The 18,582-nt window shown below is 44.3% G+C and overlaps 1 protein-coding gene across 11 annotated transcripts in view; it reads right to left on the bottom strand.

Annotated features, from left to right (window-relative positions):
• The window catches only part of RAPGEF4 (Rap guanine nucleotide exchange factor 4), a gene marked incomplete at both ends in the record, with an annotated part of 319,238 nt that overhangs the window by 77,272 nt on the left and 223,384 nt on the right, over positions 1 to 18,582 (bottom strand). For 7 of the 11 annotated variants that reach the window (XM_082657692.1, XM_082657694.1, XM_082657690.1 and 4 more), the window contains 4 exons: positions 3,255 to 3,438; positions 5,027 to 5,148; positions 8,959 to 9,065; positions 9,376 to 9,429. In XM_082657692.1, the coding sequence (XP_082513818.1) occupies positions 3,255 to 3,438; positions 5,027 to 5,148; positions 8,959 to 9,065; positions 9,376 to 9,429 (467 nt within the window). The remainder of the gene's footprint in view (positions 1 to 3,254; positions 3,439 to 5,026; positions 5,149 to 8,958; positions 9,066 to 9,375; positions 9,430 to 18,582) is intronic. The other 4 variants (XM_082657688.1, XM_082657697.1, XM_082657691.1 and 1 more) reach the window with 1 other exon arrangement.

Here is an 18,582-nt window from a genome sequence, read left to right on the forward strand (position 1 = left end):
AAGAGAAGCACAAGTACAGGCTCCTATTTCTAAGGGTAACTCATGAACCCAGCTCTTAGGCTCTTGGGAGGGTGAATCAAACAATTAGCACAAACATCCCTTGCGTGGTGCTTTGTACACAACCAGCACTCAATATATGTTTGTTGCATCTGAATCTAATTTGGGAGTGCCTATCCCATTGGATTAGAAACTCTCCAAAGGCATGAACCATTTTGCTGCTTTTTAAAAACATCTTTGGTAGATGCTCAAAAATATTTGTGAATTGAATGGCATTTCTGTCTCCCTTGAAGCAAGGGAGAGCTGAGGGAACATCAGAGCTGGGGCTAAATGTTCATTTATTCATTCATTCACTAAGCAAAGGTTTACTGACGGTCAGCTTGGTGTAATGCACAGAGCTAGGGATACAGCCTTTTCTAATTTCCACAACAAGTTCAATTTCCCTCTCCATATTACATTCTATCAACATACACTACATTTTCCTTTGTAGCATGTAGTGCAGTGGTGATTAAATGATTACTTGCATAACTAGTTGTTTACGGTCTGTCTTCTGTCCCAGACAGAAAGCTCCAGGAAGGAGGTGCAACCCTCTAGTTCAATGCTGCAGCCTTTGCAACTAACATAGTATCTAGGACAAAATAGATGTTCAATAAATATTGGTTAAATGACTAAATGAATGAATGAATGAAGTAAAATGAGCTATGTCTTTGCCTTTAAGAAACTCGCAGTTTCCAATAATGTTTCTCAACAGGGGCATTCTTTTCAGGGCAGCTTGTTTTGGAGGGTTCTAGGTACTGGTGTGTGTTCAGCATCCCACATTTCCTGATGCCCCTAGGGGCTGTCCCCATCTGATTCAGAACCACTGTGTGATGTGGGCTTGAATGAAGATGGCAGCAAGAAGAGCAAGAAGGGATGAAGCCAGCAAATGATGAGGTAAACGAAGGACAATAAGACACGAGGGTGTGGGGAAGAGAGAGGGGAAGCAGTCTGACAGGAAGGAGGACACGGTTTAGAGTGGGGGCCTTCATCGGAGTTCCCCAAGGCCTGGGGATTCTCCCGTCGCTCCCCAACCCCTGTGGTCCTTCAGGGCAGAGAAAACATAAATTCCTGGGCAGTTTTCTTGACTACGACGCATGAAGGTCAGTGAAGCTCTGGGTTTTCTGTTTGATATTTTGGATTTTCCAGCAACTGTTTTGTTTGAAGAAAGCGTTTTGAGGTTAAAGGAGCTAAAAACCATGGCTCTGGAGTTAAGGATGACGACGCTAACTGGGTGGAGGGAAGGCCTCTGAAACACATGGCACAGGACATTGAGACCCGAGAGGAAGTTGTGACAAGGGGTCACGGTGTGACCAACAAATGAGCTATGCTGAAGAGCCTTTTTGCAGCATGGAGTAAGGGCAAGGGAAAGGGGGGAATCCTGGGGAAAGGGAAGGAGGGTGCGGTGAGAGGCTGCTGTGAGTTGGTGTGCGGGGCCCACGCCGGGAAGCTGGTCTGAGGGACACCTCGCTCTTGGAAGCGCCCAGGGGACACGCAAGACGGGCAAAGTATAAGGCTCTTGTCGAGCCCCGCTGACGAATGGAGGTCGGCCAAGCCAGTGACTCGGGGTCGACACCCACAGCTGGCGCGCGCCGGTTGCCGGGTGGAGAGGGATTTTGTTTCCAGCAGAAAAACATAAGCTCTGTGTGCAGTGGTTTCAGATCCAGGGGCCAAGTCACCCCTCATTGAAAAGGTCTCCCTGAGGTTGGGACTGAGGCATATACCCTTCTTCATATGCCCTGTGGCAATTAGCTGAGTGCTCTGAACAGATGAGGGGCTCAATATACTCTTTCTGGATTGATCAGATAAAACTCATCGGAGTCCTCAACTTTAGCTGGTGGTCAGGTGGGTTTCCACTGAGCTGGAAGGGAGGGAACACCTCACTGGCTGATTGGAGGCCTTGAAGAGTTTAATGGAGCAGTGGTGCTCTCTTAAGAATGCGCCCTTAAGATAAAAACTCTAATTCGAAAAGATACATCCAGCCCTGTGTTCATAGCAGCGCTATTCCCAATAGCCAAGACATGGAAACAACCTAAATGTCCATCAACAGATAAATGGATAAAGAAGATGTGGTATAAATATATATATATACACACACACACACAATGGAATATCACTTAGGTATAAAAAAGAATGAAATAATGCCATTTGCCGCAACATGGATGGACCTAGAGTATATCATACTAAGTGAAGTAACTCAGAGAAAGACAAATATTATATGGTATCATTTATATGTGGAATCTAAAAAGTAATACAAGTGAATCTATATATAAAACAGAAAGTCTCACAGACATAGAAAACAAACTTATGGTTACCAAAGGGGAAAGGGAGGGGGGAGGATAAATTAGGACTATGGGATTAATAGATACAAACTACTATACATAAAACAGATAAACAACAAGGATTTACTGTAGAGCACAGGGAACTATATTCAATATCTCACAATAACCTACAGTGGAAAATAATCTGAAAAAAATATAAAACTGAATGACTTCGTTGTACACCAGGAACTAACACAATATTGTAAATCAACTATACTTCAATTAAAAAAAAATAAAAAAAGAATGTCTTTAAGCTAAGGAGCAGAAGCCTCCTCATGGGGTGAAAGTATGTGCTGAATGAATGAAAGGAGGCATACAAGCACAGGTATGAGGTCTAATGGTTCTGACGACCTCTGTCCTATTGCATCAGGAAGAAAGGGGCTTCCACAGTCTGGCACAGAAGCAGAGCAGTTTGTTTTTCATGGACCAAAGGTCATTTAATACGTGTACCCAGTTTTGACACCCCGAGCCAACTGCGAGAAATCTCTCTAGCTTTAACTCATGCAAAAGGGAAGTGGAACTATCTGGCTCAAACACAAGAGGCAGACATATCTGTCACTCCTTCAGCATCTCTCCTTTGGCCCTGGGGGAAGGAAGGCCACATCTTTTTTTGTGTGGTACGTGGGCCTCTCACTGCTGTGGCCTCTCCCGTTGCAGAGCACAGACTCCAGACATGCAGGCTCAGCGGCCATGGCTCACGGGCCCAGCCGCTCCGCGGCATGTGGGCTCTTCCCAGACGGGGGCATGAACCCACGTCTCCTGCATCGGCAGGCGGACTCTCAACCACTGCGCCGCCAGGGAAGCCCGGCCACGTCTTTTGAAGTCAGCCTTGCTTTCCTCCGCCCAGGTGTGCACCTTTGCACGGGTGACCAGCAGGGGGAGCCGCACGGTCTCACTCACGGTTTGCGGAGGATCATCCTCATGTGGGCGTCGGGGCCCATCTGCGACAGCAGCAGCATGGTGTCTTGCAGCTCCTCGTCACACTCCTTTTTCTCCTCCTCTGTAGGCAAAGGGGCATCCTCATGCTCATCATCCAGAAATCGATAAAATAAATATTTATCTTGGAAATGATGCTCCTGGTCCACTAGGGGAAACACGGAGGCAAGCGTTAGCTGCTGCACCTCTGCCTCACGGGCCCGTTTACCAAAAACGGATGGACGGTGTCGGGCAAGAGAGCCAAGTGGCAGCAAAGTGGTGAGACTCCTCACCCGTCTCCCTCGGCCTCACCCAGGCGGGTGCAGCTGTAGGATGCGACCTCTGGGCTGCAGTCATGCACCTCACAGCCCTCTCTGACCCGCCCATCTCCTGAGCTGCCCTGGGACTCTCGTATGAGAACCTGCCAGCTTTCCTGAGATGAGCACTCTGACCAGCAAGAATTGCCTTGGTGACATTTTCTAGCATGTGGGATATCCGTCCTAAACAGGAAAATAACCAACTACCAGATCATGCTCTATAATGTTTGTTTGTTTGTTTCAAAGTACAGACTTAGCAAAAAACAGAAAACCCGACTTCGTCAGGATCAGAATTGATGTTTTTCTTTCTATGTGTACTGCTTATAAACACGTCTGTCTGCAGTTAAAAAATTAAATTGTCTGAACAAAGCTGACAAGACCAAGCATCTAGGTCATATACCAAACATCTAGGTCATATACCCCTAGGATATTATGGTAATTTCCTTCCAGTTCAAGTTTTAAAGAGTTTTTTTTTTTCTCTCTTATTCCCTTTAAACAAGAAGATTTAGATCTCAGTAGGACAAAGTCATAAACTTGGCTTAGAATCCCTCATCTCTGTGTCTTAAAGCTCTTAAGCCCCTTTTCAGGAGGGAGCATCAACCCTATCCAAAGATAAGGAGGAGTGGGAGGATCCTTGCTGCTCAAAATATGATCCCTGGAACTGCAGCATCAGCGTCGTCTGGGAGCTTTTGGAAATGCAGACTCTCTGGACCCATCCCAGCCCTGCTGAATCAGAATCCGCATTTTAACAAGAGTTCCAGATGATTTGTATACACAGTAAAGTCTGTGAAAACACTGGCAAGAGCATCATTAGATTCCCAGGTATTTAAAAATTAATGATTTTAATAGTTTGTCAGTTTGGAAAAGTGATCTTTAAACAAATGGCATGAGGAGTTCAATCACAGTTCCACTCCAGTCCTGAATAGCTACTCTGCTCAGTGAGAGCCCCTGTGGCTATCAGGGGCTACGCCACAGAGCACACTCCTGCTACTACGTGTGGGTACAAAAAAACTGGCTCTCCCAGAAAACTCAGCTTCTGAATTCAGTACTCTCTTTCATATTATCAGCCCGGCCACATGCTCTGTTGCTCTTCCGTCGGCCCCTGCATCAGGACTGCTATGCAATGCTCAGAGTATAACCATGCTATTGATGAACCGTGAATGCAAACTAATAAACATAATTGGAACTGACGCACTCGGCTTTCAATTTCATTTTCCCTTCATCCGCTCTCCCAAGTTAGGAAGGTACAATGGTGGAACACTGCAGTCAACGGCATCCACTTGCTGCATTTGTACTGCTGAATGAAGATGCTAGCTCTGCGGGTCCCGAAAGGCATCATAATTCTTTCTGGCCCATGTGGGAGTTCAGCCACAACCTCCCTAGGGAAGTGCACTTCCTAGCATTTCTTGAGGGTTTTCCAGGGACCGTGGCTCATCTTACCGTGGTTGAGAACACCGTCTTCTACCAGGACTTGCCACATGCCAACAGCTTGAATTCGGGAGTGAACACACGGAGTCTGCTGCAGCATCCAGTCCACCAGCTCGGTCCCCACGCAGCATTGTCTAAGGAGCGGGAGGACACAAAGGAGGGGAAGTCACCCCCTTGCAGATGAAGGACGGGAGATGGCTTCTGAGAGGAGACCCTCCCACAGGGCTCCACGCTCTTCCACCCTAAGAGGTCTCATGGCAAACAAAGCACTGCGTGATGTGGCCTCAGGTTCTCAAACTTTTGTACAAACCAATAAAACCACTCAACTCACGAGAGAACCTTCTAGGCAAGGCTGGCTAAACGAAAGAGCATTACAGGCAGCAGCCCCAGGGGAGACTAAAGGGCAGCTAGACGGGGAGCGTGACCTGGCAAGAGAATCCCAGGGCCAGAAACTCTTGAGCCGGTCCCAGAAAAATCTCAGTGTAAAATGAAGGCAAAGCATAATTCTGACTTCCTTCACTGGAGCCTTTTGAGGAGTGAGTTAAGGTCTGTGAGGCCCTAGGAGGTGCTCCGTGAAAGGCTATGTGTAAATGCAAAATTATATAGCACTTTCTGTTTTCAAGTAATACTACTGAGCTTCCTCAGAGGGGTGCTGGGAGAAACAAGCAATTAGCGATGCAAATCTCTGAAAAAAGTGTGATGCAATGAGCATCTGCACTTCGACAGAGCCTGTCATCTGAAGAGCTCCAGATCCTTTCTGTACAGGCACGCGTTCATCCCTATGATGACCCTCTGTGGTAAGCTGGTCAGGATGGGCAAACTACGTGTGTTAGTTCGGAAACATATAACTATACACACGTATTAGGAAACCTTCAGTGGGGAGTGGGGTGCTCGTGGCATGACTGTTCAATGGAGGAAATGGGATCTTGAAGTCCGGGGGAGGAATCCCAAGGGACGGGAATAAGCAGGGAGTTTCAGAGCAGCTGGCTGCCTGCAGCTGGGTCTGAGTCACTGGTGACCTCCCCTCCTGTGCTGAGGATGCCACCATCTCTGGGGCACTAAGGCTGGTTCCAGCCCAGGGAGCTCCTCTCTAGTGGGAACTGGAGGAGACTCCCAGTGCTGGTGCACTTTAGGAAGAGCCTAGCCTGGGAGAAGTCATGAGATCCAGCACCAGGTCTACTACTTATTAGCTGTGTGACTCTGGCCATATTGTTTCAAATCTCTGGTTCTCAGTTTTTTCATGTGTAAAAGAAAAGAGGAGGAAAAGATGGCTTCAAAGGCCATGTCCAGTTCTAAGACTCCAGGAACTCTGAAATCTATCAGAACTCCTGGGATGTCCTGATTCGGGTCTGACCCAAGACTACACCACAAGGAGGATGTCCTGAGAAAGCTGTTAGATTTCTAGGACTGCTCTGATTACAGTCCATACCTACACTTTAGAGCTTCAATAGGCAAAGAGGCACCTAGTTACTATTCATTGTGAACCAAACGTATGATGTGTCATGTTCCTCATCTAATTTGAGAATTTATTAATGGGAAAAGTCATGTAAAAGTATAAAAAAATCGATTTCATGTGGCTTTTAATTCAATGATTACTTTTACTAAAAAGAGCATATGGTGTTGAGATGATCCCAGAGCCTCTCGGCCCTGGGACAGGGTGTGAGAGTCTTGCAGTCAGAACACAGAACAAAGACACACAGCTGTGCAACTTGTGGCTGGTGGAATCACCGGGTTTCCTCTCTATTAATGATCTTTAGCTATTTTATAATCGACAGCTGATCTCTAGTGTGGTGATCACCGGGGGTGAGGCTGCATCTGCGGAGACTTCAATCCCTTTGCACTGCAGTAATGGTAGAAGTGGCGGCAGGTGAAAACAGGAGGGAGGGAGAGGATGGGACTGGAAACAAGATCTGGGACCAGGCACTCAAAATGTCCTGCAGGAAAAAGAAATCATGCCTCTGGCTTCCGGTTGCGTCCACGGGTCATTATCAACAGATCATTAATTTGTGTCATAGGGTGTGGAATAGACGTAACACCTATATTTCAGGGGGTTAAAATCTTAGGACTATGGTGCAAGAAAGAGATTATGGTTTCTGACTTCTAGCTCCCGTTATTTGTCACCAAAGATGACATCTTTAATGGAATTTCCCTAATGCAAGTCAACACTTGGGAAAGCATAATCACCTCTTAAACTAAGGGAATATAAATGTAAAAAGAAAAAGGTCCTTTAGCTGTATGAGATGTTTGAGATCTACTTAATGAGTTAAAGAGTTTGAACTCTGAGGACATGGACACATGAGTTTAACCTTTACTTCCCTCAAAACTGTAACAGTGTGTAGGAACTACAGATGCCAAAAAAAGAATGAACTTCCAGAGTTGAAGGAAAAGGCTTCCAAATGTAATCAACCAAAATGGTAGCTGGTAAATATCCCCATTAAAAGGGCAAGGGGAGCAATCGGTCTTAAGAGAGGGAACATGCCCTAAGAGGAGCACGCTACCGATTAAAGTGTTTCTCAAATCCCATCTCATTTCCAGAATTCTATCAAGAAGAGGCCAATCTAAATGTAACAAGCTGCCAGTTTTGGTCTTATAAGCATATTCATGACAAATGCAAGCAGAAGAGTGTTAGTTTGCAGGGAGTGCCGAAAAAGTGATCCAAAGAGAAAGCATTTGCAACGTGTTTCCATCTCTGTCCTTGGGAAAGAGACTGGATTTGAGGTACGTATACTGGAAGGTTTGCTCTAGGGTAAACCAGGTATAATTTTACAGGTACTATCATGGTTGACGGTCACTAGAAAGATATATATATGTATCCTTTGTGGTAACTTTAAAATTTGTATTCTAGCTTTTCACTGTGTCTTATGAATTTGGTTCACGTGAGTCAAATGGGTTTTGACTCATGCTAAGTCTGATGGGTTCTGAGGTCATGTCTAAACAAGGCTACATGAGAGAGTCCGACTGATTGCTGAAAGAGGGCTGTGAGTCTGAATCGTGGGCGCAGGGAGAGGGAGTGAAGGCTTTTGTGCCATAGACAGGACGTTCTAGTTCCTAAACCGCTGCTGAGTTGATAAAATCAAAAGTTAAAGATTAGACATGAATCCTTCATTTACCCACCATGGTTCAGTCATTCCAGAAGGTCGACAAAATCATACAGCCCCTGTCTTTATCATTTCTTAACTCCAGTGGCAGCTAGAATGGGTCTTTATTCTATATGATTACAGAGGTGAAACAGAGTTGCATATCTTATTATATGCATACTAGAATGGAATCCTACATTAGAAAGTAAATTATGTAAAGGGCATTTTATATTTCTTTCACTCCTGTACCCTTAGGGTTTGGAACACAATAATGCCTGGTGCCCAGTAGGTACTTAATAAATGTGTGGAATGAATGAATGACAGAATGAATGAATGAAACTTGCAAATAAACCAACCTTGGTTTAAATCCTGGCACTGCCATTCACTAGATTTGTGACTTGGTCAAGGAAAACTATTTAATCTCTTCTGAGCCTCAGTTTTATCATCTGAAAAATGGCCACACACCTACCTCGCAGGTTGTGATGAGGATGAAATGAGATAATATATATATATATAAAGTGGCCTGGTACAGGGCTTCAAGTACAAATGAACACTTAGTAAATGTTAGTTGAATCTCATCTAAATCTAGTAGTTTTCCTAAAATACACTTCAGCAAACAGAATTACAAAAGTTTTCTATGTTCATCACAGTTAAAGCAATGTCTAAGCAAATTAGTTTAGGAGTAACTCCTGGGAATATGAGGGCTAATTAGAGTTAAGTGGGGATCCAAGACAAGCTTAACTTCCAGAACCTGGAGGATTATAAAACATGCTGCCCATGGATGGAAAACAGGGAAACACAAGTTTGTTCTAACTTCACTAATCACTAATCTGAGGGGGCCATAGCCTTTAGAATTATTGCACATACCTGTATGTCTTTAGGTGGTATTTTCTATCTCTTATCATGTGAGGTGCTCGAGAGAGAATGGCATTTCGTAATATTTTTCCAGCCCTGAGGATCTTCTCTGAAGGAACCTGAATTTTAATCAGATGGGAGGAGGGGAAGAGAAAGGAGAGTTAAAAATGGAAAACAAACCAGATGCATCACTAAATCACTTTCCAATCTGACTTTTACTTGAAAAATACAATCCACTTGTACATTTGCATTGTTCACTCGTGTGACGTGTCACTGTTTTACACTGAAAACTGAGACACACCGATATATACTGTTTCTAGAAACTGTATCCACAGTTTCTTGATGTGATGCTCTGACATATGGACCACTTCCAGTGGTTACTTAAGAAGCTAGCTCTGCTGGCTCATCAACCCACCTACATCCCATTACCTTGGTAATGGTGTTAGCAGGACGAAGAGGAACGTGAGGTTCAATGAGAGGTGTCTGAAAAATAAAATGTTAAAGCAAAAGAAAATTAAACAAAAAGCTCACTGAAGAAAATTATGGGTCAGGGAATAACAAGAAACATCCATTTTTATAAAACTCAAAATAGGATTAAAAAAGCAAGAGAGAAAATCTGCCTAAAGAACTTGAATGCACAGGCATTCAAAGGGCAAAATTAAGACCATTCGATTTGCCAAAATTTAAACGTAAATTATTAAAAATGAAAACAACCAAACAGATAGGAATGATTAGATGTTTGCAGGCTTAATGAGAAGGGAATCAATACCTACCCACAGCATAACAAACATCAGGGCAGAGGACAAAACAAAAGATAAACGTGAATACAGATTAAAATGACCTATCTCAGGGGATAGGGATAAAGGACTGATTTAGAATGGAAATGAGCGACTTCATCCTCTCTCATGTAGTTAAGATTCTCTTCCTGCAATTTGTATTGTTAGAAAGTTTTAATTTTTTTTTTTTTTTGGCGGTACGCGGGCCTCTCACTGTCGTGGCCTCTCCCGTTGCGGAGCACAGGCTCTGGACGCGCAGGCTCAGCCGCCATGGCTCACGGGCCCAGCCGCTCCGCGGCATGTGGGATCCTCCCGGACCGGGGCACGAACCCTGCATCGGCAGGCGGACTCTCAACCACTGCGCCACCAGGAAAGCCCAAAGTTTTAATTTTTAAATGATGCTTCTTTGTGGTTTTACATACTCAAGTTCCTGGAATGCACCGGGGCAGCTAGTGTACCATCTCTTTCATCTGCAAAGTGGTATACAAAGTTTTCAGGATTCTGCTACTATCAGAACAGCTCTAGGATCTAGATAAAGCCCCTAGCGCTATCCACATTCTTCAGATGAAGGTGCTGAATTGGAATCCCAGGGAAATGACTTGCTACACAGCTACACAGCTGAGGCCCCTAGTCCTACTGAAACCCCTTCACTCTATTTTTCTGAAATATCTGGTAATGGCAAAGATACATTCTGTCAAAGGTGGTGATAGAACCATCAACACAACGCTGTTTATGCCACTTCCAGAAGGTAAGTAGTACATTTACCTGTTAGACTGCGGTGGGCAGAATAATGGCCCCCAAAGATGTCCATGTCCTTATCCCCAGAAGCTATGAATATGTTAGATTACATGGCAAAAGGGACTCTGCAGATGTGATTTAGTTAAGGATCAAAATAAGCAGATTATTCTGATGTTTCTAGGTGGCTCCAATGTAACTGTAATTGTAGGGTCCTTAAAAGACGGAAGAGGGAGGCAGAAGAGTTGGAACCAGAGAGCTAACAGTGGGAGTAGGACTCAGCCCGATTTTGCTGGCTTTGATGGTGGAGGAAGCCAAGAGCCAAGGAGTGAGGGCAGCCTCTGGAAGATGGAAAAGGCGGAACGATACATGATTTCCCCCTGGAGCCTTCAGAAGGAACGGGCCTGCTGATACCTTGATTATAGCCCAGTGAGACCAACTTCAGACTTCTAAACCACAGCACTGTAAGGTTATTCATTTGTGTTTCTTTAAGCTTGTGGCTTACACAATTGGTTACAGCAGTCACAGAAAACTAACACAGAGATTACTATACTTTATACTAAAAACCCATACTTTTTGCCAATAGAAGCCATTGCATTGAAAATAAATTGGTAGGTTTTTCCTTTGTCTTAATACATAATCAATAGGGAAAATGAAAAGTCAATATTAATTTTAAATACTTTAGGTACCTAAATATGAATATACATGTATAAACATATGCCTTCTTTTTTTTTTATTTTGCAGTATGTGGGCCTCTCACTGCTGTGGCCTCTCCCGCCGTGGACCACAGGCTCCGGACGCGCAGGCTCAGCGGCCATGGCTCACGGGCCCAGCCGCTCTGCAGCATGTGGGATCTTCCCGGACCGGGGCACAAACCCGTGTCCCCTGCATTGGCAGGTGGACTCCAACCACTGTGCCACCAGGGAAGCCCTATGCCTTCCTTTTTATTAACAATAAGTTTCAGATGGGTTGCTGCTTTTAATATTATAATAGAATGAAGGAAAAAAGGGAAAAGAATCCTAAGTTTTAAGAACAGCACAGATGAGACACAGATTAATTTAGAATGAAATCGCACTGAACTGAAACATTGTCATCACCTTGCTGGCATCTAGACCTTTTCTTCCTCTCGAAATCACTAGAGCACAAATGTCAAGCAATATTATAATATTTGAGCAGCATTCTGTTTACAACTAGCATAGACCAAGGAATGTCAATCTGGTCAAATTCAATAGCAGCTTTAAACAGAGACCGACTTTGTCCTGAAGTAGCCCACGCTCTCTTATGGCAGACCTTTCATGGGAAAGGGACCATGAGCTCACAGACTCCCTGTACCACCTCCTCAAAAAAGACAGAGAGAATTCCATGATGCCAAATCACCTGGAATCATGTTCAAAAGGGGGGAGGCCAGCATGCACCAGGGCGCTGGAAATGTGTGCAGTCAAAACAGTTGATTATTTCCAGGTCGTGAGTTCCCAGTACTCATGTACCTTGTCTCTTTACGTTACGCAGGTTGGTTTATAAGTCTAGGACTGTGCCTGGTTATGCATCCAAATTGTAGAAGCCTCTGGCTATTCTTGAAAATAACAGCAGAAACCCATTTCTTCTTCCTGTCTTAGAAGAAGGAAGTGTAGGTATGTGTGGTCTAGAGTAGATCAATGTAGGATAAGCTTCTGAGGTAACCTTTTCTTTCCTGTGAAAAAAACACATCTGTTTTCCTGTGCAGTAGTCTTTGAGAGGCTGGCTGAGCCAGAGGTCAAGAAGATGCCCGTGCTTGAGGATAACTGATGAATGTTTATTCTTTGGTAGGCGCGATGAAACATTATTTGAAGATTGCATCTGTTTATTTGTTTCTACAAAAATGACTATATTTAAGCAAGATGCTAACAAGTGGTCCCTAGGTAGTCAATTTGGTTGGACAGTTCCCTTTTTGCTTCCTTGGAGCCCTGAAAGGAAACTATTACCAAAGCAGGGGAAGCATCAGACTTCAACCAGTTCCTTTGATTTGCAACTTCTAAAGGAGCAAAACATACACAGGTTGCCTTTTAGCGAGATAATCCCAGGACCAAGAGGCTGTTTAATCTGTTGAAAGGCAGCATTCTCAGAACCTTCCCTGGCTCAGAGATTTTAGGTTTGGAGGCAACATAATGAATAGATGCTTTGAGAGGGGGACAGTCCCTTTATTTAAATAAAACCTCCAAGGAACACACACAGGGTGAAAGCAGGGAAAGTTTTACTTGGCGGGGAGGGGAATAAACACTTGTCTTTGAAAGGGACTCCATCCCGTATTCAGTTAGGCAAGCTTCTATGATGTAAGAGCTATGTTGGTGCCTAGCAGCCATGGGCTGTGAGGCAGAGGCCGGGTCCCTGGGACACAAAGTCACTGCCAATGCCTGTTCAGGGGCCCCTTCCATAGGGAGTATGACTTTATTGCTTTTGTATCTGCTTATTTATTTATTTCCTTTTTGGTTTCCCTTGGCTTTCAAGTAAAGTTTTTATCTTTGAGAATTTCACTTTAGCTGAGCTTTAGTGAAATGAGGAGAGGAATTTCATTTTATAAATTTCATTCCCTCAATAGGAGAGGGAAAGAAGCAGGATGGGGTGATTAGTGAGAATCCAAACAAGAAAATCAGCCCTAAAAGCAAGACCAAGGACTTTCTGTGTCAGGCCTTTTACATGTGTTACCTTATTTTATTATTATTCTCATATTTTATTGAGAAAACTAAGGCCAGCAACACACAGGGACTTGAGCTCACACAGCTAATGGCTGGAAGAGCTGGGAAGTGAATCCAGGTCAGTCTTATTCCAGTGTCTACGCTGCAGGAACAGTGACCCATCACACCTGCTCTTTTCTCCTACAGATATCATGGCTCACACTGTGGAAGAGTTAACAATCCATTTAATTAAAGTTCATTGAGAAAAATGCATCTAAGCCCTTCTCAGTTATCAGGTACCAGAGTTGATCTTCTGCGTTTCCAGCAATAAATGTTCATGACATCCTACGGAGATGACACGTTAGCACCATTCATCATGCTTGGTCTGAATTAACTTTTTAAAAAGCAACTTTCTGGGGCTTCCCTGGTGGCGCGGTGGTTGGGAGTCCGCCTGCCGATGCAGGGGACGCGGGTTCGTGCCCCGGTCTGGGAAGATCCCACATGCTGCAGGGTGGCTGGGCCCGTGAGCCATGGCCGCTGAGCCTGCGCGTCCGGAGCCTGTGCTCCGCAACGGGAGAGGCCACAACAGTGAGAGGCCCGCGTACCGAAAAAAAAAAAAAAAAAAAAAAAGCAACTTTGTGACAATAAAACATTTGGCATTGAGGGACTGCCCTTCCAGGGCTGGGACAAATATACCAGAAAGGTAGGTAGAAGTTGAAGTCCGAGCGGGAAAATGGAAAGCACTCAGTATTTCCCATGGAGGGAATTTAATGCTGGAAACTAGCTTTACAGGTGGTACAAGAGCTGAGAAGCCAAAGAGGTGATGAGGAGGTAACCTGGATTCTAGCCAAGCAGGAAGCCCTCAGGTGGGGGGACAGAGGAAGGAGGAGGCATTGCCAGAGCCGGAGCCAGGTGTCCTGGTGGGAGCTGGAACCCCAGAGGGCCTCCTGGTCCTAGAGGTCCAGCCGCTGCTGGAGATGCTGCCACCCTCCCACCACTGAGGGGAGCTGGAGACCCTTCCGCATCCCATCCCTCTCCAACCATAAACCAGAGAATAAGGAAAAGAATTGCATTTTATAAATGATTAAACAGAAGAGGGAAAGAAGAAGCTTGGTGACTGATATTGGTGAGAAGATGGATCAAAGCAAGAAAACCAACCCTAAAGGCAAAACCAAGGCCCTGCGGAGGTCGGCTTCCTTGCGATGCACAGCAGAGCACAGGGAGGGCAAAATACTGCTCAGAGGACAAACAGCCCAGGACCCTCCACAGAGGGTGGTTGCTGTGACCACAGAGTGGGCACAGGGCTGCTCCATGTTCAACCCCAGCCCTCTCAGCCTCTCCTATTCCGTATCTCCCCAGCCACACTTCCTGGTGGGCTACAGGTAAGGAAGGTGGACAGTGCGTAGCATAGAGTGGGCCTTCATTAATGCTTCCTGGGCTTGGTTCCTAGGGCTGCTCTATGTCTTGATCTATAGCCAGAAAACGCATATCACAAATGAGCCCTAAAAGAAACAGACCCCCTCTCTGGTTACATGTCATACCTTTCAACACATCAACCATGCGTTGAGGACACAAATTCTTCCTCCCTACCTGGGCATGAAAGAATCCAAATTGGGCTGTGAAGATGTGATCCTAAAAAGCTAGGCAGAGAGGACAGATAAAGGCAGAGGTGTTCAGCTTTCTCTGCTTTTCTTGGCTTTCTCCCCTGAAGACTTCCCTCAGGAGTGACCATAATTGGTTCTTGTTTGCTTCTGGAGACGGGATGCATTCTACTGCTTTTTATTATGCTTATATTACTACTGAAAAGGAGAAACAGTAAGGGAAAATATTCCTTTTGGCACCAGAGCCAATTCAGAAATACTAATCAGGTGATGAAAAATGAGTTTAGTCTCTATTACAACACGCACAATAACTCCCCAGTAGATCATTATGAGGTATAAGGCGCTGTAATAGGCCTCGTGAAAAACCATATTCAGGCCCTTTTGAAAGGGGGTAATTCTTTTTACTTAAGTATTTGCTCATAGAAGCCTTTTGCAAGGCACAGCATTTTAAGCCAAGAGACAAGAATAACAAGGTAGATTGGGACACAAAACTCACGGCAGAACTCTGGCAACCCAGCGTAATAAAACGTCATCTAAGCCCACATCCAATTCAAGCATATAATGAAGGTGTATTATGTGCAGAGCAATGTGCTAGGCTAAAGTACAGACTCTGATAAAGAACCTGGTCTAAATGAGCTCTTGATCTTTTGGGGAAAGTAGAACTTCCATGGATTAAACAATTAGTGAGAATCTGAGTCAATGAATATGTGCAACAATATTCTGGATTTCAAATCCCCCTTTTCTCAGTTCAGGTGAGAAAATCTTTAGGAAGTGGGAAGAATATTTAATGTTTTTAGTGAAAACGATACACTTACATTCCCTTGTTTTGGCATTTTGGAATAATACAACTAAGGTCTTAGAAGTGTGTGTCTCATTCTTGTACTCATGGAAAAATTCATCTATAGACCTCTTTGGCTTCCATCGCTAGGCCTTTTAAAGTTTTTCCTAGTTTAAAATTGACGTGTAGATTTCCAGTTTCAGCTTCAACCTGGAAAAGTGGTCATTCCTGCTGTTACGAGAAAAAGCTGAACAGAGTGAAAAGAATGACTTCTCTCAGGTTCGTCAAAGAACTGAGTATGTCCAGAAAACTGCCACCCCGACATCTGGCGAAACGGGGGAATCCAGTCACAGCTGACATTTGCCTAACCTGGACTGGAAGCCACAAACGGGTAGGAACGCTTAAACGGTGCTTAATTAATTAAACCAGGAGGCCGTGAGACTGAGGTGGCTCTAATGCCCGGTGGTCTGTGTAAGCAAATCCAAATCTAAGCCTGCAACTGCCTCAAGGTTCCAACACTGAAACCCAAGGACAGCCAGTCACAGCCGGCTAGGCTTTACGCTACTGCCAATCAGTAGTTTCCTAATTTCGCCTTCACCTTTTCTCTATAAAATTACCTCCCTGAGCTCCCATGGGTGGGGTGCTCCTAAGCACTTCCGGTGTTGTGCTGCCAGGTTCGAATCGACTTTTGCTCAAATAAACTCTTAATATTTTTAATATGACTCAACAATGGTCATTTCGATGATGTGCTGGAGGCTGAATGTGGAGTAACCTGCGAGTGAGAAACTCCTGGGGGAGATAGTCTTAGGTGGGCACCCACACTTTTGTGGGCTTTACCCCTTGGAATTCCTCCAACTTCTCATGGTGAAGAGCCACAGATGATCTCCTTGTGGCTTTGGCAGGGGGAGGGGAAGAATGAGCATTATGATATAGACCCAGAGCACTCTCCGTAGCAAAGGCCTACTCTCCAGGGAAAAGGCTTTACGAGAGTCTTATCCCACGTGGGGGAAGCGCATTTCTCTGACTCTAGTCTCCTCCGGCCTTCCGGCCTCACCTAAAGAAGGAAAAAGCAGCTAAGAAACAGTGGTGAAAGTCCCATGGCAGGGGCACGGGCCCACTAAATGACTGAGATTTAATCACAAGACCATATTCACTTCCCTTCTGCCCTATGCTCCCCACCAATGCCAATATAAACATAGTGGATTACAGCTGAATGTGTAGATTCAGACTCTATCAAAGGAGGAGTTCTCAGGGAAGCCCAAACACAGCAGAGGAGACGAAAGCAAGGACATTGGAGGAATCTGAAACCTCTGGAATCTATAGCTACAGCAAATATTAAACACAGCCCAACTCCTAGCCAGATTAACATAAAACCTCACACTAAAGGCTTATTTATCTCAGTTCCTATTACCCAATACATCATGTCTGCTTTTCAACCAAAAATCACAAGGCGTGCTAGAAGGCAAGGAAAACAGAGTCTGAGGAGACAAAGTAAGCATCAGAGCCAGACTTAGACATAACAAATTTTGGAATTATCAAACAAGAAATTCAAATTAACTGTGATTAACACATTAACTATAGAGTAGCATTCCGTTAATAATACTAAGAAAAATGTAGACAATATGCAAAAATATATTGTGTAACAAAAGCAGAGAAACTAAGAAAGAAATGTCTTCCTTTCTTCTCCTTCCTCCATAGACCAGCAAGAGAGAAGGAAGAGCAGAGAGGGAATGGGAATGGGAGAAGGCACAACACAGCCCTCTAACAAGTGCTGGAACCACCAGCCTCAGTCTCTTCAGAGATTCAACTCCACTAAAAGCTAGACGTTTAAAAAATGGATCTAGCCAGTTATTTTGTGGATATTAACAAACTTATTCTAAAGTTTATATAGGGAGGCAGAAGACCCAGAAGAACCAACACAATTTTGAAGGAGAAGAATAAAGCTGGAGAGCTGATGCTACTCCACTTTATGACTTACTATCAACATAAAGCTGCTGTAACCAAGACAGCGTAGTATTGACAGAAGAAGAGACAAATAGATCAACAGGACAGAACAGAGAGCCCAGAAATACACCCACATAAATATAGTCAACTGATCTTTGACAAAGGAGCAAAGAAAAACACTGGAGCAAAGACAGTCTTTTCAACCATGGTACTGGGACAACTGATGTCCACATGCAAAAAAATGAATCTAGACACAGACATTATATTCTTCACAAAAATTCACTCAAAATGGATCACAGGCTTAAACATAAAATGCAAAGCTATAAAACTCCTAGAAGATAACATAGGAGAATACCTACATGACCTTGGGTATGGCAATGAACTTTTTTTTTTTTTTTTGAGGTTGGGTCAGCCAATCTAGAGTGTTTGATCTACTGATTATTTTCTACATACCAGACAGATCATCCAAGGATCCTACAATGTAGGAAAGTGAGACTCAGAGTAAGTGAACGTCCAAAGCCTCAGTGCTGTGAAGAGGGGAGATAGGATTGAAGCCCAAGACTGCCTGGTCTCAGAGCTCATATCTTCCCACCGTGCCCTGGGGACTCTAGGTTACCACTTTATTATGCAAGGACATAGGAACAGCCAGGTGGAAGAGATGCATAGGGCAAGCTATGTGGGAAGTGGTGAAGAGCTTCTATACCCTCTCCAGGTGTACCACTGTCCTGGAATCTCTGTGTGTTCACTAACTTGGAAGCTTGGTGATGACTTTTTAAGATACAACACCAAAGGCACACAATCCATGAAATAAATAACTGATAAACGGAAATTTCATTAAAAAAAAAATCTTCTGCACTGTGAAAGACAATGTCAAGAGAGTGAGAAAACAAGCCACGGACTGGGAGAAAAAATTTGCAAAAGACACAGCTAATAAAAGACTGCCATCCAAATTATATGAAGGACTCTCAAAACTGAACAAGAAAACAAAAGCCCTGTTTAAAAAAGTGGGCCACAGACCTTAACACAGACCTCACGAAAGACGATACAGAGATGGCAAATAAGCATATGAAAAGATGTTCCATACCCCCCACATCATATGTTACCAGGGAAATGTAAATGAAAACAACGAGACACCACTACCCACAGATATG

This window comes from Grampus griseus (genome assembly GCF_964374135.1).
Source record: "Grampus griseus genome assembly, chromosome: 7".
Taxonomy (NCBI): domain Eukaryota; kingdom Metazoa; phylum Chordata; class Mammalia; order Artiodactyla; family Delphinidae; genus Grampus; species Grampus griseus.